This window comes from Ambystoma mexicanum, chromosome 3p, assembly GCF_040938575.1.
Source record: "Ambystoma mexicanum isolate Mex_15411 chromosome 3p, UKY_AmexF1_1, whole genome shotgun sequence".
Taxonomy (NCBI): domain Eukaryota; kingdom Metazoa; phylum Chordata; class Amphibia; order Caudata; family Ambystomatidae; genus Ambystoma; species Ambystoma mexicanum.
Genome location: NC_090925.1, coordinates 532,833,466 through 532,858,341, shown reverse-complemented (window position 1 = coordinate 532,858,341; position 24,876 = coordinate 532,833,466). Strand labels below are relative to the sequence as shown.

The window sequence follows — 24,876 nt, the reverse complement described above, 5'->3', positions numbered from 1 at the left end:
CTTCAAATGAGCTTTGCTAGTGTCTTGGAAAGCAGTAAGGGTCCTAAAAATCTGGCGACACTGGATCCTCAAAAACCCTCCTCTTTGGCAACCTTGACTGACACGGGCGCCCCTCGCATACCTGAGGTGATCCTAATTCCAGAAACAACGGAGCCCAAAAATCAAATATTTGATATATTCAAGGTTACTGTACCCCAGAAAGCAGATCACAAGGGGCCCAAACCAGGACCGCTGAAAAAAACTAAAAATCAAAGAACTAAAAACCGAAGAATTGGCAACAACTCAAGAAAATTCCTTCGGAATTTAAAAACTGTCAATGTAACTGTTAATAACACTCGGACAGATGACAGAGATCCAACAAAGAAAAAAGATCTTACCATTGCAAACATTTCTGTAAAGCCTGCTGAATCTGTCCCTCTCCCTGAACCTACCGAGGATCAATCCATCGACTTAATCAACCTGTCTGTGTATGAAGACTTGGAATCAGAGGATAAGGTTTCTGAGATGGGTGCTGAGGATGCGTTACTTCCGGATGCACAGCCGGAAGCTCCAAGTGACGGTAATGACTCATCTGCAAGATTATGTACTCTTTTCGAAAAGAAGCCTAAACAAGACGAGCCTCACTTAACTCCCTCAAGTCCCATATTTAAAACATTGGAAGAAAGGCGAAAAGTCCTTGCTCAATCTCAGACGCTGTCTAAGCCATCGTTAGAAAGGAAGCATGCTCTGAGAGACGGCGTGTGGCCTCATAATAAATCAAAAGATACATTTTCGGAAGGCCTTGACTACAACAAAGACAACATAAACAGAGTAGGTCTGGCTAGAAACGAGACCCTCGACACACGGCTTGGCCGTGAGAGAAAGGAATGGCGCAAAATGAACAGGACGGACAAAAGCGCTGGCGACAAAAGTGAAACTTCCCACAAGTTGAGGCTAGAACATATAGAAAATGGAGAGAAACTCATCTTAAATCGCACAAACGTTCTATGCCTCTTTCAACACGTGCCTTCTCTCAGAACGATACGATCTGAGGACATTAAGACGGTGGAATTCAAAAATGAGGACCAAATTGACAAAATCATCCTCCACTTTAGATCCAGAATTGTTCTGAACATTGTACTGGATGCGGGCTCCGCGCTTATGTCTATGGGCTTCGACATCTCAGAAGTGTATGAGCAAGCTGAATTTGATCACAGAGCAGACTCCCATAAAACTAAACGCGACTCGTCCTATCAGGAACCACTGTTTTCGAACAAAACCGCGGAAAATGAGTTTCCCCGAAACGTGGAATCGTTGTTAGAACGTGATCTGCATCCTGGCTCTGGAAGTATGAAAAAGACAATGGCCAGTAGTGTCCCTGAGACTGTACCAGGGAAACTCCCCATAGAGGATACCATCAAAATCACCATTAAAGGAGCTGGCATGATGGATCCGAGTCTTGGTGACTCGCAAAGCCCACAAGATCAAAGCGGAACACAAAAGGATTGGTTCTGGCTGGCGGAAGCATTAGGCAGATCCTCAAAACAGTAACGCCAAGTGGTAGAGGAGCCACGGGAATTTAAGATCGGATCCTGGAATACCAGGGGCTTCTCCCACCTATTTGTAGAACCCTGGCCGGACGCGCTAGATGTGGTCTGCCTTCAAGAGACGTGGATGACGAGTTGCCCAACTGCGGATGCATATGAAGTGGCCTTCAACTCAGCCTTTAAAAAAACTAAAGGAAGACGAATGGCAGGTCTGTTGACAATTGTAAAAAAGAGCTCGGGTTGTCGTATCACAAACTCTCTAAACCTATCACCCTTTATACTACTGTCAACGATAGCCTTGGATGGGTCCCAAACGGACAATTCGACTCTTTTCCATATATTTAATATATACTGGAATCACATTCAGGCCGTGTCAACTTCCTTTATAGATCTAGTCTCATCTAAAATTGACGATCTCTTACTTGAGAATGAGTCAACAAACATAATAATTTGTGGAGACCTGAATATCAACTGTCTGGCAACAAGAATGAAAAACAACGAAGTCGTGTACGTATCTAACAACGTGGCTTCAAAATGGATGGGGGAAATGGAAGCCAGAAATTTAGCAATGCTCAATGGAAATTCTGTCGGCGATATACCAGCTAAACCTACGTGGCGACGAGCAGATCAGAATTCCATCCTGGACTACTTCTTCGCCTCAGAAAAGATCCAACAATCCATCAAGTCACTTGAGGTAATACCGATGACTCAAAGCGATCACGACATGGTAATTCTCACCTTAGCAGCCGTAAATCAACCGTCCCAAGAACGATGGGAACATCGGACATTGGCTGAACCAAACAGAGTGAGGCTAACATTGCTCTCTGCTGAAGTCTCCACAATTTCAGAAACTTTCACCAAACTGGATTGTGGAGTCGAATACTCACATCTATTACATCTGTTTGTGGAAAAAAAACAGGGACTGAGAAACCAAGGCTTTGCTAACAAACATAAATTCGATGTTGAGATCATGAGAAGAAAGAGAGAACTACGCGCTTCTATCAGACTCCTGAGATTCAGAGATTCTATAGACTCAGCGCGAGAAAAACGTGTCGCAAAACAGAAATACAAAAATTGGATAAGATCCCATAAAGCCCTTATGTTCCAAAACGATGCAGAATTAATGATGCAAAAAATGAACAACAAAAATTCGGCAGAGTTCTGGAGACTTCTAAACAATGAAGGGGCTCCTCAATCCGCATTGATGTCAAATATGGTACCAGCAGCAAGGTGGTCATCACATTTTAAAAACTTGTACAGCAAAAAAGGTACCTGTCAGGCCCCCATAACACCAATTTTAATCAAATGGGACCTGACCTTCCCTAAAGCGGACATACTACAGATAATTAAGAACGCCAGTGCCTCAAGGGCTCCTGGCCCTGATGGTCTGACTAACTTTACCCTAAAACAAAACCCAGAGCTATGGGCGGACTTTTGTGAGGAACTCTTCATTCGAATCTGTAGAAGACGGGAATCTCCAAAGTCTTGGAAAAAAGCAATAATTGTGCCCATCTTTAAAAAAGGAAATCGGCTCGAGCCTAAAAACTATCGTCCAATAGCTCTTTTGGATGTATTGGGCAAAGTGTATGCAACCATGCTGCAACGAAAACTTTCACAATGGATTGTTGATAGTGGTCACCTTGATGAAAGACAAACAGGCTTTGTAAAGGGAGTCGGCTGTGGTCTTAACCTTCTGCTGATAAATTTGCTGAAAATGGAAGCCATTAGAGCTGGGAGAAAGGTCTATCTTGCTCTGATAGACTTTTCCCATGCGTTTGACTCCATTGACCGAGAACTACTCTGGACAAAAATGTCTAACTGGGGGTGTCCTGAGAGTCTGTTAGCCGCTATCAAAGAAATCCACTCTGCCACCACCATCAGAGTGCGCCTTGAACAAGGTGGACTGCTCACAGAAGAAATTAACACTTTTCGTGGTGTCAAGCAAGGTTGCCCTTTGGCGGCGATCATTTTCAATCTTTTTCTTTCGGACATTGGTGTCGCAATTAATGAGCCACGATCCTTCTCCCCCATGTTACACGTCTCTGCATTAGGCTGGATGTTGTATGCCGATGATTTGATCTTGTTGGATTCTACCCCAATTGGCCTCCAGCGCAAAATAAATGCAGTCGAACGTTACGTGGAAAACAACGGATTGCTCATTAACAACTTAAAAAGCGAAATACTAACACTACAGAATTTGCAAACTGGATGCCACCGGAAAAATAACAAATTCAGATGGCACCTGGGAAAGGAAACACTTACTACGGTGGAAAGCACCAGATATCTTGGGATGCAAATTAACACAAATATAAATGACAGCCCCTGGATGGAGATCACGAAGACGAAATGTCGACAATTAGCTTCCCAAGCATCGATACTAAACAAAAAATATGGAAAGTTTTCTCTCAAGCCAGTGATAGCTTTCTATCAGCAGAGGGCTGTTCCAGCCTTGATATATGGTGCAGAGAATGCCTTTGGATGCTCGGCTGAATTCTGGTCAACCCTAGAACACATTTTTTGGGTAAAAATTCTACATCTTCCGAATAGCACCCCCACATCCTGCTTACGCTACGAGTTGGGCATGATCTCGCTTGAAGCCCGGATCACGTGGAACACCTTGGCCCTATTCAGGAAAACTGTGATGCCTGTAACAGCACCTCAATTTAAAATACTAAGCAATCCTGGCAATGCCAAGTCAGACTGTCTTCTAGCCTTGTGGTACAAAAGATGCCAAGAACTGTTAACCACCCATGGAACGAATATTAAAACTCTTCAGGCCAATCCAGACCTGGTGAAGAAGAAGATCTGGGAAGCAGATTGGATTCAAACTAGTGAAGACAGAAGAATGACTAAAGCAATGAAGGATGCCCCAGCTGAGGCACGAGCATTTAACATACTACAAAACTATGTAGTTTTGTTCCCGGACAACGCAAAAAGGGCCACATACATGAGATTTCGCCTAAACCTATTCAGAACTAGAGATCGGACAAAGAACTGGATAGGAAAAGTTGCTTCGAACACCGTATGTAGGTATTGCAAAATCTGCGATGAATCACTCAAGCACCTTGTCTTATTCTGCCCATTCTTTAAATCACAAAGAACTAAACATCTGGGACAAATAGTTTCTGAGCATGCAGTAAGGAATGCAGAAGAATGGTGGCAGCTGATGTTCTCTGGTTCCAACACAAAACTGACAAGGGCGCTAACCGTGTTTTTGCAGGAAATTGAAGGGTTCCTTGATTCGGTGGATACCGAAGAGGAAGGTTGACGGTACAGGCTCGTCCGGCTTGTAATCAAATAAAGCTCAACCGGTGTCATATGTCAAGGCGCCCTTGGCCTTTGCTGTGGACTCCTGCTTTCTCTTGACTGTATCTTGAAACGTGATCTCATGTATGTTTCTGAACGTGGAAATGGATGACTTGTTTCTTTTTTCTTTTTTTTTTTAAAGGTTTTGTATAAGCCAATAAAAATAAAAAAAAAAAAAAAAAAAGAAAATGCAGACTGCATTGGTGAGACAGGTAAGAGAAAGGGCACTGGGTACTATCTGTGGCAGAAGGAGAGGGGGCATGGGGGAAGGACGTGGGTGCGTGGGTGCCTGGAAAGAGTGTTTTGAGGGAGCTGGGGTATGGAGTTGAGCCACGGCGCTCACAGGAAGTCCCTCCTTTAATGCTGGGATGAAAAGGGCAGACTGGACTATGGGCACAGGTAAGCAAATTGGGCATGAGGAGAATTGGGGGTGAAGAAGGGAGAGGCTGATGGCGTGCAGGGCATTGGGGGCATCGGTATAGGGAGGTATGGGAAGACCACCCACTAAGAAGGCTGTTGAAGCGTCCAAATGCAAGCATTTGATTTTGGCTCAAAAACTGAAACCCAGATACCCCACAGAATGGTCTATTACTCTATTTAAATAAATATGTTAGTTTGGTTAAACGTAAACACGTGATAAAAAAAAAAAAGAAAGTCGACTGTGTAGGCCCACAACGGAAATTAACTCATGCTTCGAACAGAACGTTAGCTGTATTATTTCGAAACATTAACATTACAAACACACTTTACCTTACTCTTAAAAACATAGGGTGAGCCCAACGGCCTCTAAGTGTTCTAGGTCTCTGTGATTGAGGGCACGTGGTGCAGCTACTTTGAGTCTATTCACTGTATGGCGGTGGCTGGCATGCTCCCCTGGCATCTGGCCCAGACAGTCATTGTGCGAACTTTACTTCCTGCAAACCCAGTTCTTTGGACTATTGAGAAAGGATCTATTCGTGGATGTGCAGAGCAACAGAATACTTGACCAGTGCATACAAATAGTAGGCACTTTCATATAGTGAGCAGGCAATGGAAGATACGGGGTTTTCAAGGGATGCCACAGCGTGCAACTTTCCATCTTAACATGAACACACCATGTGTTTTCCACTGAGGCCTAGTAGTTCTTTTAACCATCACATCAGGTAAGGGTAGTCACACGTGAGCTGGTTTCTTGAAATATTGTTCCAAAAAGGAAGCTACAGTATAGGAAGATATGCAACATATTGAAAGCAGGGTGTTGGTTACATTATAAGTTGGGCGGTGCGGGATAAATGTGGTAGTATTACCATATACTGCTGCATTTCTGCACAGGCCAACTATGAGGTGGGCGGAACATTGGAGGATTCACCTCCAGCCATGATCTGGAGGTAAATCTGCTGACTATCGCCCCATTTTTGACAGAATTACTGTGGAAGAATTTCCACAATGGTAATTCTGCCAAAAAAGCCCCATTGAGTCCTGCGTACTCTGAAAAAATATGGAGTTACACCGCCAACGCCACTTGGAATTCGGGCGGTAGTTGCGCCGGACCAAATGGCGGTAATGGAAATACAGTTTGGTGGTATCTAGGCAGATTCAAAACCCAGAAACAACCAAACTCATAATGACCCCATGGTCTTTTGAACAGAACACTGAGTACTTACACACAATAATGAACATTCCTGTAGACAAATGCATCATTACATCAATTTTCACTGTGGATCTTCAGCACATGACCAAATGGTGATTGGGGTTGGAATGAAAAATGAACCAGGTTAAAGATATATGTTCAGGCAGCTGTTGAGGGCTGTTTACAAGAGGATGACAGTAAGTGTGGTGGTGGTATGGAGGGATCATCTTGCTAGACTGGGTGGGGGTGTCTTCAAGGGGTAAGAAGAGTAGCTTGAGTGTTTACTTGAACTATTGGATTTGGATGGCATTCTTAATTTCAGTGGGAGAGATTTTAAGTGGTGGGGTAAGGCATAGGTAGTACTGTTGCCACCATAAAACCTACTGGAAAGGTTCAAGTAAAGGGGGACATTTGAAGGTGGATGAGATAAGACCATATTATTGGTGAAAGCCCTTTGATAATTTGTCAAACAAAGGGGTCCACAGGAGCACATGAAGGAGTGACTGTCGGTAGGGTGAGTGTCAGTTCAGTAGGTGAGATGGGCGGCGGGGGGGAATCTCAAACAAGTAATGGTGAATGAAAGGGGTCAGAATGGGTAGGAGCAGGGCGGGAGAGTAAGCTGCGTAGGTACTGTGAATCATAAAGGTTTTAGAAGAGTAGCAAAGGGAAATGTTGTTAGCTGCAAGGTTATAGGATACAGTGAAAAGGCCCTAAGGGGCCAGCATGTAGAGGAGAGTTTGAGGGGTCAGAGAGAAGAGAAACAGTAAGGTGAGGGAAGTAATTGGACTTGGAAGTGTTCGAGGTAGAGACACATTCAAGGAGGACCCTTAAGAAGTGGATAGGTGTGGACTTGAGCCATCGGCAGAGGTGCAGTCACATGATAATTTTAAAGTGGTGGTCCTTCAGTGTTATCCATGCTTAGATTCGAGGGATACAGGGATTTAAAGTGTGGTCTCCCATTAGAGCAATGGGGATTTATGGTTGAGAGGAGTCTAACAGAACGTCTTGATCACAGAAGAAGGCAGTGAGGGGACCAAGTGGCTTATAGGTAAAGATAATAGTGATGATTGAAGGAGGGAGCAGCTCACTGTCAGTGAACTCAAAGATAATGGGAAGACGTAGCAAGGCTGATGGTGGGGTGGAGTTATTAGCCTTGTTGACCATGAGGACAATCCCCCCTCTCTTTATTGTTTAGTTTAACGTGGTAGAGTCAGAGTGCACAGTGGCAGGGGTGCAGAGGTCATGGGTGCATTCTAAGTTTCCATTGTTGCCATTACTGGGAGTTGCTGATTGTGGGAGCCAAAGTGGTAGAAGAGGAAGGTGGTTTACTTGCATACTGACTCTGTGTTCTAAAGCCTGAAAGTAAGAGTAGTGTAGTAAGGTGAAGAGGAAGAGCTTTCAGTGCAGTTGGTGAGCAGGTGCAAGTGGATCTAGGTCCCCTGGCCTAAGCCACACCCACTTGTCAATCACCTTAAACTGTTGGCGCCTTCCTGTTTTCCTGCCCTTGTTCCCTACTTAAGCAGCCCTCCAGCCTCTTTCCTTTGCAGTTGGTAAACAGGTGTAAGTGGATCTCGGTCACCTGGCCTAAATCCCCTCCACCTTTTAATCACCTTAAACTGGTGCTGCCTTCCTGTTTTAACACTTTTTGCCTCTTCTTAAGCAGCCCTCCAGCCTCTTTCCTTTCCAGTTGGTGAACAGGTGCAAGTGGATCTAGGTCACCTACCCTAAGCCCCACCCACCTGTCAATGGTCTTACATTTGTGGCGCCTTCCTGTTTCCCTTGCCTCTTCCCCTAGTTAAGCAGACCTTCAGCCTCTTCCCTTTGCAGTTGGTGAGCAATCGAGGGCATGGTTTTCAAATCACCTGCAGCTCAGGTCACAGGGGCCGGTCCCTCTGCTGGTCCCCAGCCGGGGCTTCCTAATACAGCAACAGGGAGCCGTGATTAACACCCAGATCCGGGCAAACTAGCCCTTGCAGCCTGCCTCCTGATCAGGTGAGACAGACGCGAGCTCAGCTTCCTTCAAGTACTGGAAGCGCTCACAGAAGACCTCGCCATCCTGCACCTTACATGGACCGAACACCCCAATCAAATGGCAACTCTCTACTGGAAGCACTCAACACTACCCTCTCAGCCTCCATTAACCAATGCACACTTCTGAAACAATGCATCTGCAAACCGAAACCACCAGCATTCTGGTACATGCAAGAACTCAACCTCAGCAAAAGAGTCACCAGGAAACATGGGAAAACCTGGTGCTGCTCCAGGACTGCATCCAACCTGGCGCTCATCAAGGAACTCTGAGCAACCCACCAGCAACTAATCAGCACAGCCAAGGCCTCCTACTATTATAATACCATAGCAGAAGCAGACAACAAAAACAGAGCCCTCTTCAAAGCGGTCAAGCAGTGCGTCAACCCGCTACCCAGCCCTGCCATTCCACACTCCATCGAAAAATCAACTGCCATCAACACCTTCTTCATCAACAAAATCAGCAGGATTTGCCAGCGCATAAGACACATTTGACAGAGGACCTGGTAGAAACCCTGGGCACCCTAAAAGCCATATTGTATACAGATGACATCCTCCCAGCATCCATCCTTAAGACCGTCCCCACAGAAGCTCTCCTTCCCTACCTGGTGATCACTCAGTATAGAGGCAAGATCACTCTTTATTTTTCTAGAAAAAAACAAAATGATTTAGAAAGTCCTCTTTGAAGCATCTCAGAGGGTTCTTTCTAAATCAAACTGCCACGCCCCTGCTGCAGATTAGTGCAAGCAGGGGCTGACAGGCAGAGCCAGACCAAAAGACGGAAGACACTTTTCGAATTGAGGTAAGTGTGTGTGTTTGTGTGTCTGTGTGTATGTTGAGGGAGAATATAGCATTGTGGGAGTGGGGGATAAGTTATGTGTAAGGGTGTTTGAGGGGAATTCCAGGAGGAGTGTATGTGTCATGGAAGGGAGGGACCAGTTAGTGAGTATGTAGGTGTGTGTCCGTTAGCATGTGTGTGTGTCTGTGATCAGAGGGGGTTTTAGGGTGATGTATTTGCCGGAAAGAGAGGGAGGAGCAAAGTCAGTTTCAGCGTTGAAACCCCCCATTTTGAGTGAGAGGGCCGGGGATTGGGTGAAATGGGAACGTTGGGGGAGTGAACCCCCCAAAAAGCGATATATGATGAATGTTGAGGGCTGCACCAAATTGGCCCAAAGAACAGGTCATTTTGGTGTGCAGACTTCAATATTCAAACATATTACATGGAACTGATCAGTCGGGGGTTTTGCCCCAAGTGCAGCATCAAGGCGCCAGAATTCAGGTTGTGGATGATGCCGTTGAATTAACGGATGAAGGCAACACATGCCCCTCATTCTCGTTGACCTCTCGGGTTCATTTGACAGAGTCAATGACTACATACTCCTCTCTCTCTCCTTGCCAACAGGATGGGATTCACTGACAGTGTCCTGAATTGGTTTACCTCCTAACTCTTGGGCAGACAACATGCAGTCCAAATTAACATGTTGCATTCTAGTGGACTCCCGGTCTCATGACGAGTCCCTCAAGGGTCCATCCTCTCAAAGAGCCTCTTCAAGTTTTAAATGGAGCCTCTGGGCACCCTCCTCTAAGATCCCCATATAGTCATCCACCAATACGCAGATGACACTCAGTTATATATGAGAGCAAAATGCCCAAAGGACATCAGTCATCTATGTGATGCATCATACAGTCCTAGATAGTGACTGTCCACCTCAAATCTAACCCCTCTAAGACCAAATTCGTACTCATGTGTTCCCCCAAATAACCACAACTTGTCCAGCCATGGCTCAATGCTATGTACGTAGAAGGATTTGACCTGCAATTCTCAGATTCAGCTAAATACTTACACTTCACCATCAACAAGACCCTGTCCTTCCAGAAACACATAGCCAAGAAGGCACACATTTCCTAGCTCCAAATCTCCACCCTTCATAACGTCAAGCTGTTCAATCTGCTGCAGCACTTCCAGGCTGCATTCTAGGCCCTTCTGGCTTCACACATCAATGGGGAAAGAATCCTCCTGCCAGGGCTCCCATCCACTCACCTGGCTGCTTTACAATCAGTGCACCACACCTCAGCATGCCTTATTATGTGCGGGGGGTGGACATTTGACTGAATAACAGCAGTCCTACACAGACTACACTGGCTTCTTCTCCAAGCCAGGATACTGTCGAATACTGCAGGTATCATCTACAAAGGAGTCACGAGTAGGCAGATTTAAAGTCTGCAGGTGTCCTGGCTTCTGGTGGTGCACTGACCGCCAGAGATGCAGAGTTTATCCATGAGGGAGATGGGTTACTTGAGGGCGACTGCCTTATAGATGAAGCAGCAAAACTTTTGTGCATGGAGTGAGAGCCAGTGAAGGTCAATGAGAGCCGGGGTGATGTGGTTGTATCTGTGTAGACCCTTGATGAGGCATGCAGCCACTTTTAGGACACATCCCAGGGGCACAAGGGATGAGGAAGGTAGGCCTTCGAGGAGTGCATTGCCCCCATCCAGGTGGGATAGGACCAGTGCTTGAATGGTGTATCTAAAGCTGTCTGGAAGGAGGAAGAGCTTGAATTTTTGAAGGAAGGAGAGCTGATACCACGCTGTCTGAGTTTTCTTAGCTATGTGTGTCTTGAAGGAAAAGTGATGTGGAACCCAAGGGACTTGGCACAGGAGAGGAGCTCGAGGGTGAAGCCCTAAGAGAGTATGGTTGATAGCCAGGTCTGTATGTCTGGGTGTTCTGTGTTCTTGGTGAGGAGTAGGAATTCGGTCATGAAGGGTTTGAGCTTCAAGTATGCACTGGACTTCCATCACTCGATCACCGAGGCAGGATTTGAACCTTTGGATGTCCTTGGTGGAGTTGATCTTGAGGTATAGCTGTGTGTTGTCAGTGTATTGTTGGATGTGGATGTTTTGTGTGGCTAGGAGGGCTTGGAGTGGCTCCTTGTATAAATTGAAGATCACTGGATAGAGGATGGAACCCTGCGGGACTCAACAGGTGACGGGTAGCATTGGCAATCTAGAGGCGTCCACCTGAACAAACTGCTTGCATTTGGCCAGGTAGAACTTGAACCAGCCTAGCACAAGATTTCTGATCCCCATGCGCCAATGTAGGGTGTCTGTAAGCGCCTGGTTGTCTACTGGTCAAAAGCAGCGAGAGGTCCAGTAGAACCAGGAGGCAGGGGTGGCCATTGTCAAGGATGTTGAGGGCATTGTCGACCAGCTGTATTAGTTGGCAAGTAGTTGTGTATCGACTACTTTTTCCAAGATTTTGCCAATAATCGGGAGGTTCATAATGGGCTGGAAGTTTGGGAACATCATCTGGATCTAGGGTCAGGCTTTTCAGAAGAGGTCAAATGTGACCTATATTGAGGCAGTCTGGGAATGACCCTTGAGTGGAGGAGGCAAAGATTCTGAGGAATGTGTTGAGCGCTGGGCCTGTCAATTGTTTAATAATGGATGCAAGCATGATAGGAGACATGTCTGAGGGAGGCAAATGTTTTTGGGAAGTCTGGGGAGGCGATGAGAGCAGCAACAATTTAGTCCAGAAAGGCAGTGTGTATGCAGGGCTTCAAGAGGGGGTTAACACTGTAGGAGTTTGATTCGATGATCGGTCAGATTTTGTTCATTCCATTGCATGTGTCCTTAGTTGCTGGCACCTTGGGATTGGGTGAGGGCGTGGTACAATGCTTTACTACTTTGAAGAGGGCTTTGCTCATGTTAGAGGCTTGGCTTCGGTAATCAGAATCTCAAAGTTGGAACTGAGAGATATGAGTTTGGTGAGGTCTACGGGGTCATGGTTTTTGAGGCACCCTTTCTACAGAACTGTGATTCAGCATTTGTTGGAGATATATGCTCGAGGGCGTTCCAAGGAGTCAGAGGGTTTGGTTTTAGCGTTGATGGTTTTTAGGAGGGCATGAGTGTACCACTTTTTCATAGCAGAATTGTGGAATCATTTTAGGAGGACCAACGCGTTCCCTGGCACAGGGAATTCTGTCAAGTTCGCTTCTAGCTCATTGACTGGCAAGGTTTCGAATGATCTGCTCAGAGCAAGCGGACAGTACTTATTCCACCATTACTATTAATAGGTGTGCGGTCAGTATTTTGGCGATAGCTCACTTTTTTATAGACACATCACAGTTACTGCTCCACCGTTGCGGGTGCTTCTGAAAAGAACTTGCCTGTGTGTGGCTGTGAAACCTTTCCATCTCTTACAGTGCAGCACTGAGTTAGAGGAAGATACACATTAAAATAATAACATATTTGATTTCTCAAGTCTGGCTGTCTGCTTTGATATTAAAATATTTGGAAACACACATTGATGACGTGATTGCAACCTAGAAACTGTCACCCCCTCTCACGAGTATGCAACTGTTGCATAGAGGGCCTGGATAACACAACATCCACAACAGTTTAGTAGTGGTTCTTCAACCTAAAACCATTGATATACCACAGAAAAGCAGTGTGACATTTTCCCGGCTTGGATCAGTGACATTTCTCTAGGCTTGAGACAGAACACCATGGGGTCACATTGTCAGGCGATACACTGTTTAATTAAAGTATTAATGACCTGACTGCATCCTTTCCAAAAGAATACACAATTGTATTCAGAGTTGGACATTAACCCTTAAGTGCCAAGGACAACAGGGAGGTAATCCCAAGGATGAGATGAATGAAAGAGAAAACGTTAGAAGGCATTGTATGGCGATATACCAAAATCACCAAAAAAGGCCTTGGCACTGGTAGGGGACCCATGGCAGTTAACAATTTAAGCTCAGCGAACCCTCAAAACCCTACAAACGCAAAAATTCAACGCAGAATACTAGCAGCATTTAAAAAAAAATGTTTTAAGGTTGGACACTCGACCCAAAGAAGGCAACTGGGTTTATGGATTTCAAATCCATAAGTGTACTCAAACACCCACAAGAGAGGACAGAGGAATTCTCTGAATAGCCAGTATTAAGGAATAGATGAGGTGTTCATCTGACGTTTTACAATAGTTGCCTAAAGTGTGTATTTATTCATGGATAGAATTCCAAATCTATTAAATACCCACATGTCTTTAGTTCTCTCATTTTAGGATCAGATTCTACTGCATGGGACGGACACTTTAACCCAGACATTAACAAGCTATCAGCGAGCATCAATTTGAATTCAAGTTATACATTTAAGCTATTTTCAACTGTAACGGCAATGCTAGGAAAACATGTGAACCTCTGGTCAACATATGCCAAATAGCTATTCAAATCCACTATCCCACCTCCGAGGCCAGCTGTCTGCATTTCAGGGAGACGAGGGCCAATGGGATTTGATATTTTCTTTCTGAAATACTTGTGCAGGGGTTCAGAATTGAAATGACAGCAACCAAAGTTGTCACTGGTAGTAACAACATCACAGATTGTCATAAACAACGAAGGGAGAGCTCCGCTCAGGAACTCACACTGCGGAAACGAGGCTCTGAGTGATTTTAAATATCCGGTGATTTTCCTGGGACTGTCACAAAAGCAAAGCCAGTTGGATGAAACTGATCCTCATTTAGAGTGCTCTGCTTGGAGGGAGGTCTATGCACTCCAGCTGAGAGACCGTCCACATGAAAAGGGGATTTCAGTGCTCTCTTGATGAATGTGATGTGGACATGCTAAGGGTAGGATCTGAATGAGTGCAGGGCCCCTATTCTACTTACTTCATAGACACGTTGTCTCTGATGAGACCACTGCCCTCTGCAGTCAGCACACAGTCTGTCACTTCTTTGTGCAGCGGGTTGGTGAAGGATACCTCTACAGTCAACGTCTTGTTCACCATGGCCGTCTCGGATATCTGCAATGAGAAAGACCACCAGATTACTTTGTTTAATGCAGTGCTCACAGCACTTCCCCCTCTACACTTTCATGCAGAATTAATGCCATCCAGTGTCACTGGAGAGGGGCCTCCAGCTTCAATGTATAACGAGTAAATGGGCATTATTCATGGAACTGATTACATAGCATTATTGAGGAAATTGTTCCAGAGCCCAACACAAGGGGGATACAGTCTTACCATTCCTATTAATCAATCTTTTATAATGCACTTAATACCACAGAGCAGTCCCTATGCGCAGGAACCAGAATTCAAACCTGTGTTGCTCTGTGTTGTCTTGCGTCCAAGACAAACGTGTTGCCACTCAGCTATCCTTGCTGCTCCTATGAAGCACCAACCAGTCCCAAGTGGAAATATGTGGTTGCGGAGTGGAGGAAGGTTAATGGTAATATTAAAGGTAGTGAACACATTTAAAATGCAACTCTATCACTAAAACCTCTATTGCGCGACACACATAAGTCTGAGATTTGGACGTCTACTAGTCTTTCGTGAAACTCAGATGAGATTAATCATACAGATGGTAAGTGTCCATTTTGACCCAAACACAAACACACATGTCACTGGAGGTAGCGTTCTCCTTTCTTTAATTTATTTCATCCACTTGGACAACCATTTAATCCAAATACATATTCATCCAACAAATCAACAAGTGTTTCGCATAGCACCAAACGTTGCTTCAGTGGAGGCTAAGGAGCTTCTTCATGGCAATGACAAGAAATATTTATCTATGGAAAATGTGATATAACAGATCATTAATCACCCCCAAAAAATAACTATGTTGCAACTCAGACCTATCGCAAACATACAGAAGCTAACACTACTTTCTGTGCAGATAGTTTCCATTTGAAAATTATTGGGCGTAATCTCCCCTACGGAGAGTTCATAAGGGCGAAAGGAAATTGCAGTTCAATTGACTCTTTCGAAAAACAAAGTGACTTTGTTAATCAATTCAGAGAAGGAGGATACTCTGAAACTGTCATCTCACAAGCTCTGAACGACGCAACACAAAGACCTAAACAGGAATTATTGGTTCCGAAAATACATACAGACAACAGTCGAGACATATGTAGATTCATCACTACCTATTCGACACATAGTGACTTGATATATGACCTACTGAAAAAAACATTGGAACATTCTGATGTTAGATCAAGATCTTGGTGAATTTCTAGATGCATTTCTGAAAGTTGTATACAGAAAGGTTCCCACAATAGGCAATACAATGCCCCAAACGTTCTGCATAAATCTAGCAAACAATTTTCAGTGACACAATGACTAACGACCAAACCAACAGGATTTTATAAATGTGGCAATTATAACTATTGCAAATTCACTGAAAATGGTAACAAATTCTCAGATGCATTTAACAATATTTTGGTGATAAAAGAGATAAGTACTTTTGTGATCTATGCCATCAAATGTATATGTGCCAAGATATATATTGGCAGTACTAAATGTCAGCTAAAAATGAGGATAAATGAACATTTACAGGTCCTCGAAATGCAGAATGAAAGGTATCCTCTGGCTACACATTGGAATTCAGAACACACATAAAATGATTTGTCTAAAATTAGATGCTATGGCCTAAAATGGCTAGTGTAGAATGAGAGACGTGGTGACCCAGTAAAGCTTTTGAGACAAAAAGAGGCACAACTTATCTTTCAATTTAGTGCCACCACAATAAAGCAATAAAAACGTACGAGCGTAGGAGTTCCCCCTGCTCTGCTCTCACATGTTTAGGCTCTCAGTATACATGCGCACAGTCACGGCTAAACCTCCACTGATTCTTTTCTTCCAAGTGGTCTCTCTGTGTCCTCAGGCAGGGCAGACAGGGGGACTCCTTTGGTACATCATAGGCAGTAGCAGTGCTCACTTCTCGAGTTCCCTGTGCTCTCTGAGTTAATAAAGACTTAGCAATCAGACGAGTCCATAGGTATCTGAGGGCGGTCTGCTCCCGACAGGCATAGGACACCCTGTCGGAGCAAAACACCCCCGCCCTTGATCCTGCGGGCTTCGCCCTGTGGGTCAGGGACGGGGTTTTGTGATGCAGGGAGGGTGGCAGTCAGCTTCGGTATGGTGGGCCAGAAACAGTAGCTCCAGTGACAGGACACCCACGCCTTCGATCCCACGGTTTTCACCCTGCGGGTCAGGGTCGGGGTTGTGTAATGCAGAGGAACGTGGCAGTCAGCTTCGGTACAGCGGCACTCCTGGGCCAGACACAGCAGCTCCAGTGACAGAACACCTGTGCCCTTGATCCAGGGCTTTTCACCCTGCTGGCCAGGCTAGGGGTTTTGTGATGCAGAGGGGCGTGGGAGTCCACTTCAGTACAGCAGGCTTCTTGGGCCTGGAACAGCAGCTCCAGTGACAGGACATCCAAGTGTATATATGTACAGCCCCATTTCTTGGCCCGGGTGGAGCAGTCGACAGCCCGGGGTGCATAGCTAAACAGCTCAAGAGGGGGGGGCACAGTAAGGGGCCCACCGAGAAAGCTGCTTCTGATCTTGCCGGACAACAGATTAAGCAACCTGCTGTGTCAGTGGCTGCTCCTCTGAGATGTGCGGCTTGCTGCTTTCTGCCGACTTGTGGATGACTGTGATGTATTTGGAACATGCAAGCAAAGGAATGCATATTCCAAATGCAGCATGTGAGATGCTCTGGAGTCACACAGCCTGTGCCCCTCATTCTTTGTTTGTTGACAGCCTTTCAAGCTGGGCAATTTATAAATTAATGCTCACTTAACAAGCCATTGTTTTTGCACATTATGTGCTTAACATTTCAGTGTTAAGGACTGAACATGGGGCATTTTTATTCATCAGGCCAGCACAAGTATCAGTTAGCTGACCAAACCTATGCAGTCTTCAAAGATGATTAAAATGCCACACAGAAAAGGTTTTAAACTATTGTCCTTATTTTCATGTCTCTTTATTTGACACACCAAAACTTTTTTTTTGTATGGTTCTTTTTAGTTACGTATGGTGCATGGTGCATCCCTATCATTGTCTTGAAAAAGTATTCTAGTGTCTGCTTTGGGACATGGACTAAATGCATCCGCTCAGCATGAAAGGTCTTTTAATTGTCTAAACAAGCCAGCCACTGCCAAGCACGCACACCAGATGGCAACTCAATGTCACTTGGCAACTTGATTAGGAAAATAGGGTTCATTGTTTGTCACCATGCAGACAGTAGTAAATGCCAAATCAATGCAGTGATATCTGTGCAGCAAGGTTTTGTGCGCTGCACAAACCATCACACTGTTGGTTAATGGCGTCTACGTGGCACTCCCGTATGTAAGAGCACAAATGCCTGCTTTTGTCTGATGTGTCCAATGTCCATACAATAGCACACTGGAATGTTTTGTGTATGTGGCTCTGACGAGCATGCCATACTGTGGCCCCATTTAAACGCATAAAGCAATGAAATAATTTGCCTCAAATTGTACATCCACTAGACCAAACGCCTTTTCTACACTGCCACACCACGATTTTCACTAGCAGCAGGCCAGCACTAATAAGAGATGCTAATGCCATCTCTGTTAGATAAAGCATGGGTCTGCTAATTTTGGCAGAAATAACCGCTGAGTCTTGCGTAATGGTGAGGAGGTAGTGGCTGAGGAACTGTGGGCCTTTAGCAATGCATTAAAAGCAGTTTTGTTTAAAATGCTTCATCATCTTATAAGGCTAAAGTTTGCAAGAGGTACAATACTTTCAGTGTAGCCTTTCTGTGCATTATTCATTGGGTGTCTCTTGTACGGTATACTATCCTGTCTATAGATAACATTCCCAAAAGATGGTTCTGTATTGGGGGTTGGGAATGCTCACACTGAGACCCTGCCCTTCATCAAAAAATTCCTCATAAACAAGAATCAAAAGAACCCTCGTACCCAATTTGAGTGGCTGATGTTGCAGCCATGTTATTCTCGCATTCAAAAACTTAAGCTGTCCAAATGAGTATGTATGGTTTATGATTACAAACATTTTAATGTTGGGGTGAGTATTGTAAACAGTGAGGTGAGCACCAAGCCATGCATGGGTTATGCATTTAGAGATTCACACATGTGATTTAATGCAAAGCATACAGGAACCCATACTGGTGCTATTTGTCCCCAGTCCCACTCTCAGAGAGTTATTTTGAAAGAGTAGAATAAGAGTGTACCAAACTGTCCATCTTGGAATGATAACCTTCCATCAGAAAATAATTCCTATGGATAGTCTAGTATTGCCCCTTGTGAAATACAAGAGGTGGTACGAACAGAACACCTGCAACACAGGGCCAGTGGGCCCTCAGACCCCGGTAGTCTGGTCACACCGCAGTGTGCCAGTAAGGACAGTTTGGAACTGCTTTCAGGCAAGGCCTTCTCTAAGAGCAAGTGCCAGAAAAACAATTACTTGGCCAGCAACAGCTGTGTTTTCACATTAGAATTCTTCTGTAAAGTACTTGCATTACAATGTAATGAAACCACCTTGATTGATATAGCCATTATTTATTCATATTGAGGAGGGGTTTTGTCGCACGACACGTGTAGTTTGGGAGTGACATGTGCCAGTCAGGGGTGGGAGGGCACATTCTGTTGTTTCGCGCTGGGCATCAGGTTGGCTAGAAACTGCCCTGCATATGTGCTTAAATGTATGGTCACAGTTGTATAAAACGTGACAGGCACAACAAATTCAATTTCACTAAGATGAGCTCCGAAAAACTTTGTATAAGCTTACAGTGCTTTTCAAAAAGTGATGCTCACACACGTCGGCCCCTTCTCGTTCACACTGTAAAATGGAATGCATTTCTGTTACATGTTGCACTATGTCCACTGTTGGCAAAGAGAAGGCAAGAAAGGAAAACATTTCAACCTCAAGAAAAATGCGGGGGATTGTTCACCACCTAATGGAGAAGGCTGATAGTGAGGTGAAGCAGTGAAATCAGTGTCTTGCTTTAGGATTGGCTACGACACCCAATATGATTGGTAGTTTGCCCAAAGTGGGAAGTGACTGTGAAACTGAAATGACATGTTACAATGAATGTACTGGTTCACATAGAGCTTCTCATCTCCAGAGACATCACTCGATTTCCATGAGATGGTGCTGGATGTCCACTGCAAATGACAGATTTGCGGTATGACATTGCCCCCTGATGGTGTGACTCTGACCTGCACTTGCCATTAGAATGCATTGCGTGGAATCCTTATACAGGTAGACTTTCTCCACCTGTGGCTTTTGGCCTTTTAATGCTTTGGCCAACTCTTGCTTGCCGTTCTGGCCTTAACAAATTTGACAAGGTGGATTTTTGCCTTCAAGATTTGCTGCTCCATTTTGTAACTGGACAGCTTGCTCTTACACCTTTGAAAACTCTGGAGATTGTTCAACGTCATGACTCGACAATATGACTGATCATCAAGGAGTTTGCTTCTCATCCAAGTACGTACCTCCAGCGTGCAGACCTGTTTTGCCGGGAGTCTTACCCCATTATCTAGCCTCATATCAAGGTTGAAAAGCAAAGGTGGTAATGTGACCCGTGAAGAACCCCACACTTGTGGCGTGGCCCCTTTAAGGGCAAGCACGCGACGGAGTGACGTTCACTCCGTCGCGTGCCATATAAATAAAGGGGCGTCGCCCGGCGGCAGCAGAGCCACCGGGGAGCCCACACGAACAGCATCGGTCTCCGTGTGTCTCTGTGTGCACGGGGGTGTGGGGGGCTCACGGGGGCGGCGGGATCGCCCGCTAACAATGGCGACGAAGTCGGATCGATCCCTGGGACAGGTGGCAACGTTTTCGAGATGCGCAGATGATCGCGTGTGAGCGCATCCGTGAATGTTGGCCGCGGAGAGGGGAGAGACACGCGTGGCCGGCGGCCATTTTGACTACAAGGCCTCGGAAACTCACGGCTTCATAACGAAGCATCTGTGAGAGATCCGGACCCAATTTTTGGAGATTCCAGTGGCGGACAGTCACTGCTTGCAACACGTGCTGGTGGAAAGGCAAGTCATTTGCATTTTCACTGTTTTTCATTGAGTTTAAGGGTGGAGCTACCTGGAGGCCTATGCACACTGGGGCCTACCCTGCTCGATTTTTGGATTCTTCAATCCTACACCGGCTGAAGTCTGGAACCTGGTGGTCCTACATTTGCCTGGAAAACCCTCGAACCTGGACATCATCTGAATCACCTTAGGGGCTGGGATCCTCATCAAGGTACTGGTTGTGTTTGGTGTCCAAGTTGCGGCCCCATCACGGGGTGCCTGTGCGCTTTACACCATGGATCAAGGTGCAGCGGCCACCATGGCCCAACAGCAGGCTGCTGCTCCAGGCCAACCCCCGCCTGCCCTTCCACCAAGACCATTGCAGAGACCTCCCGGTACCCTGCAGCCAATGCCAGAGTTTGATGTCTCGGGCACGCCATCAAGCCTGGGACAGAGGTGGAAGATGTGGATGGACAGGCTGGAAATGTACTTCAGGGCCACGATGGAGACGAGTGACGACAGTAAGTTGGCCACTCTCCTGTATTCTGCAGGCCCTGCTGTGCACGAGATCTTCTTGTCCTTGCAACCAGCGGATGGGTCTTTTGATGCCGCCAAAACTGCGCTCCACAATCACTTCCTGCCCATGGCCAATGTGGATTACGAACGGTTCCTAATGGGCAACACCAGACAGAAAGATGACGAGACTTTGGATGTGTTTTATGGGCGGCTGCGCAGGCTGGCGGCACCTTGTGCTTGGAATGACCCTGATGATATGATTCGCAACCACCTCATTCAGGGCTGTTCATCTGGTAAGCTAAGGCGTCAAATCCTGCGCGAGCCTGGTATAACACTACCCCGCATCCTAGAACTGGGGAGGTGCCACGAGGTGTCGGAGCTGCGGGCATCAAGGATGGAAGCGGGTGTGCGCCTGTAGTGATACACGAAATTGCAGCCTTGCCAATCAGGGCTTTAGATGACAGCATTAGCCGCTGAAAGCCAATAGTGTATTCAAAGTATGTGCTAAAAATGCTGACAGTAGTCTGTTGTAGCACTTCCATTATGCAGTAGTGAGCTACAAGGGATATGCAGGCCTAGTATGAAATAGGTCACATTATGCATTGTTGATAGACCGGCAGGGAGAGGGTCCCTAGCTCTGTAGCTAATAGGTTTTTGGAGTGTTTGGAACATCATGGCACCTATATAGCGCTTAGATAGCCAGTCTTAAGCGCTATAAACACTAAGCTATGAGTGCATGCCTTTTAGAGCTTGCAGATGGGGTTAATACATCCCTGCTTCCCTTAGAATATTCAGCCTCACTAACGGTAGCCCTGGCTCCAAGCTAATCTTGCTTTTCTCTGGGAAGGCACTGATAAGGACATTCCAGTGTTCGCGGAGAGGGCTCCAAGGGAGGGGGTAGGAGCGAGCAGGGAGCATCTCAGAGAGAGCTGGGTTTTTTCCATGAACCAGCCCATATTTTTGCACAGGGAAAGTTCTGGAACTATGCGTCATGGTGACTGACATCACGAGATTATAAAATATCCATGCACACATGACTCGGGGGGAGATCGTCCTGTGGACTTGATTCGTGTACAGTCAAGTGCCCGGAATTGGCTCTCACGGTGTCCTCCAGCATTGTTTTTCTATGAAAAGCCCAGGTCTCCCAGTGCTGATTAAAGGGACGTAAGACTGTGTTTCTCTATGTTTTCTCTATGTTTCTCTATATTTCTCTATGTTTCTCTATGTTTATCTAAGTTCCATGTTTCACTATATTTTGCATTGTTCTAAGTTTATGCTTTTTAATATTCTTTAACTTGAATCCCAAATGTATATGAAATTCACTGCTTAGAATAAATATGCTAAAACTTTGAGGGTGTCATTTGTCACTAGCATGAGATCACTGCTCAGCACAATAGAACCTGTATTTTGGGCTGAATTGGGTATTTTTGCTCTCAAAGGGCTGGCCCCGAGGAAGATTTTGCCCATATCAAGACATTTGGTGGCAGCTTTGTGGGATTTGTGAAGAGCAGTGCCATGCTGACATGACAAATGGTGTGAGAGAACACAGTGTAGAGTGGGGAGCAGGCTGTCGCATTTCCTTGATGGTCTCACTGCAGCTCTGAGACTTCAAAAGGCAGCAATTTTGTGTCGGCTTGCCGTGGCCGATAGCTTGTGTGGTTAAGACTCCCTTCAGTAAATCAGTCGTGACTGACTTATTGCATGGGATTGGTGCCAGGGAGTACAAGGCGATAAACGAGCGGGAAATGGCTTTGTTTAAAGCACTCCGATGAATGGTTAAGAAAGATGTATGCTCAATTAGAAAAGAATTTTATCATGCGGTTTCCCCAGTTTAAAGTTGTAATTTGGAATGCATAGTGAGACGGAGTTCTCATCTCTATTCTGTCATGAGGGCAGGGAAAAAATAATTGCAGGGATTTGACATGCAAATTATGAATAGTGATTTAACCATTGACTCAGCCCCAGTGTGCTAGCGAGTGGGGGCTGTAATGTTCGGAGGCGAAGGTTCGTTTTTTTTGATGTATGCTTTTGAATGTTGGCATTCCTGAATAATGAGGAGCCATGCTTAGGAGAATGAGTAACATCTGTGCTGAGAGCCTAAAGGGTTTGTGTTTTTCTTTTGGCAACTGTAAAATTCCATGTGCTGGTGGTGGCGAATTCTGTTTTAAAGGAAACACACTAAAATGGTTATATTGCATTTTAAGCTGTGCCATGCTTTTAATGGGTGAGAGACTCACTTAAAAGGAAAGTGAGTGAATGTTATTTGGATTTTCGATTCTTGTGTATTGATTTGAATTTGCAGAATCAGTTTGCAATGGTTTGGGGGAAAAACAATTTATATTTTTCTAAGTTGCCCCTGGAGTATTTTTGATCCCATGCTATGCCATGGATTTGTGCTGTTGCCTTATAAGTGATGTATGATTTGGAAATAGTAACCTGTTGACTGTGATACATGGTGAAAAAATGTTGTTGACACATTAAACAGCCCACAAGTAATAGAGTGTGGGTTGCTCTTGCAGGAAAACGTGCAGGGAGCTGCACTAAATATGGCATTTTTATTTTTTAAATGCACTGAACTGAGTGGTTATAGTTTGGCAATGGTACAACAGAATGAAACATCTGTGTGTGATAAGATAGCACAAAGATTTAATGGGTTGTGAGTTCTCTTGAAAGATCGCACATTACAAGAAAAAAAAGACGCTTTGACATTTTGCAAAATTACATGGAGTAGAATCTGATGACAAGAAAAGTGCCGCTTTTGAAAATAAGAGTCTTGCTGTGTGTGCAGAGCTTGTGCCTTGAAGCTGTTTTGGGCGAGGTGCGTGAAGGCAAACAAAAGCAGAAACAGTACAAGAAAGAGTTAATCTGGATGAACTGTCTTGAACGAGTGCTTCCCATTGAAGCCGCCACAGTATAAGAGTTATAGGCAAAAGAGATAAGCTGCGTGCTCATGGCGCTGCCAGGTGCACACGAAAGATAAACATGCCTGCATTCCTGAGGAAGGGGGAGCAAAGACAGAGAGCTGTTCAGAAGTAAAGAATTTGCCCAGTAAACTGTGGTAGGGAACAAAGGCTTCATGCAGGATGGCAGACGGGCACATCACATCTGAACATTTACCTATGCATCTGTGAATGGGCCAAGAAAAGACAGCTGCCCATTCCAACAGACATTACTGTGCAAACCGCATTTCCCATGTGATGTGATGTGATGTGAAGTGAAACGCTATTGCTGTGCAAGCTGCATTCCAATGCTCCATGTGATGTGAACTGAAGTAAAGCGCTGTGCACTGGAGAAGAAACCTCTAGGCGCTTTGAGAAGAGAAAATACACATCTGGCAAACTGCAAGCTACATTGCCAGGGATGGAGTAACTGACAAAGACATTATGGCATTCCAGATGGAAGCAAAACTGACAAAAAGTGCTTAGCCGTTTTGCAAGAGACAACATGCAGAGCGGGGCTTTGAAATACAACATGAACACTGCACATTAGCCATGATCCAGAAGCCACACGGCTTAGTGCAAGAATTAATGATTTGTTGAAGCAACAAAAGAAACTGACTTAGACTATCGCACTCAAAGGGGTGGTTCAGGAAACAGCAAACACCCTTTGAAAAAATGACAAGTGAAAAAACCAGAGGCCTGAAAGACACTGCCTGTATGAAGAATAAACAAAGCTGCTGCTTGTACAACTGTAAGCGGTATTGGACTGAAAGACTTTACCTTTGAAAAATGGAGTGATGCCAGCAGGGCAAACTAAACCAAGATCATGGGACACTGGAAGCAAGTTGGCGCCTGGCATTGGTGATCGCTTTGGTGAAAAAGAAAAGCATTGTGCGACCTGGGTACTTACTATATGGCTTTGTAAAAGCACAGATCAGTCTGAGGTACCATTGACCAGCTATGATTGCATTGCACAAATGAGTTTGTGATTAGGCAGCCACACCCCGTATGGTTGAGTGTAAATAAGCCCCCAGAAACATGCAGAAGGGTGATAAATAATTGCAGTAGCAATGATAAAGTGTGTAGTTACCTGATGAGACTTTTTGAAGATGGGGGTGGTATTATGGGAAGGGGTGGATAACGCTGATATTGAAGTTTTTGATG

At 45.2% G+C, this 24,876-nt stretch overlaps 1 protein-coding gene across 2 annotated transcripts in view; it reads right to left on the bottom strand.

The window, feature by feature from the left end:
- Positions 1 to 24,876, bottom strand: part of LOC138580594 (protein-glutamine gamma-glutamyltransferase E-like) — a 149,972-nt gene that overhangs the window by 7,145 nt on the left and 117,951 nt on the right. For both annotated transcript variants that reach the window (XM_069651257.1, XM_069651258.1), the window contains exon 4: positions 14,138 to 14,271. In XM_069651257.1, coding sequence (XP_069507358.1) covers positions 14,138 to 14,271 — 134 coding nt within the window. The remainder of the gene's footprint in view (positions 1 to 14,137; positions 14,272 to 24,876) is intronic.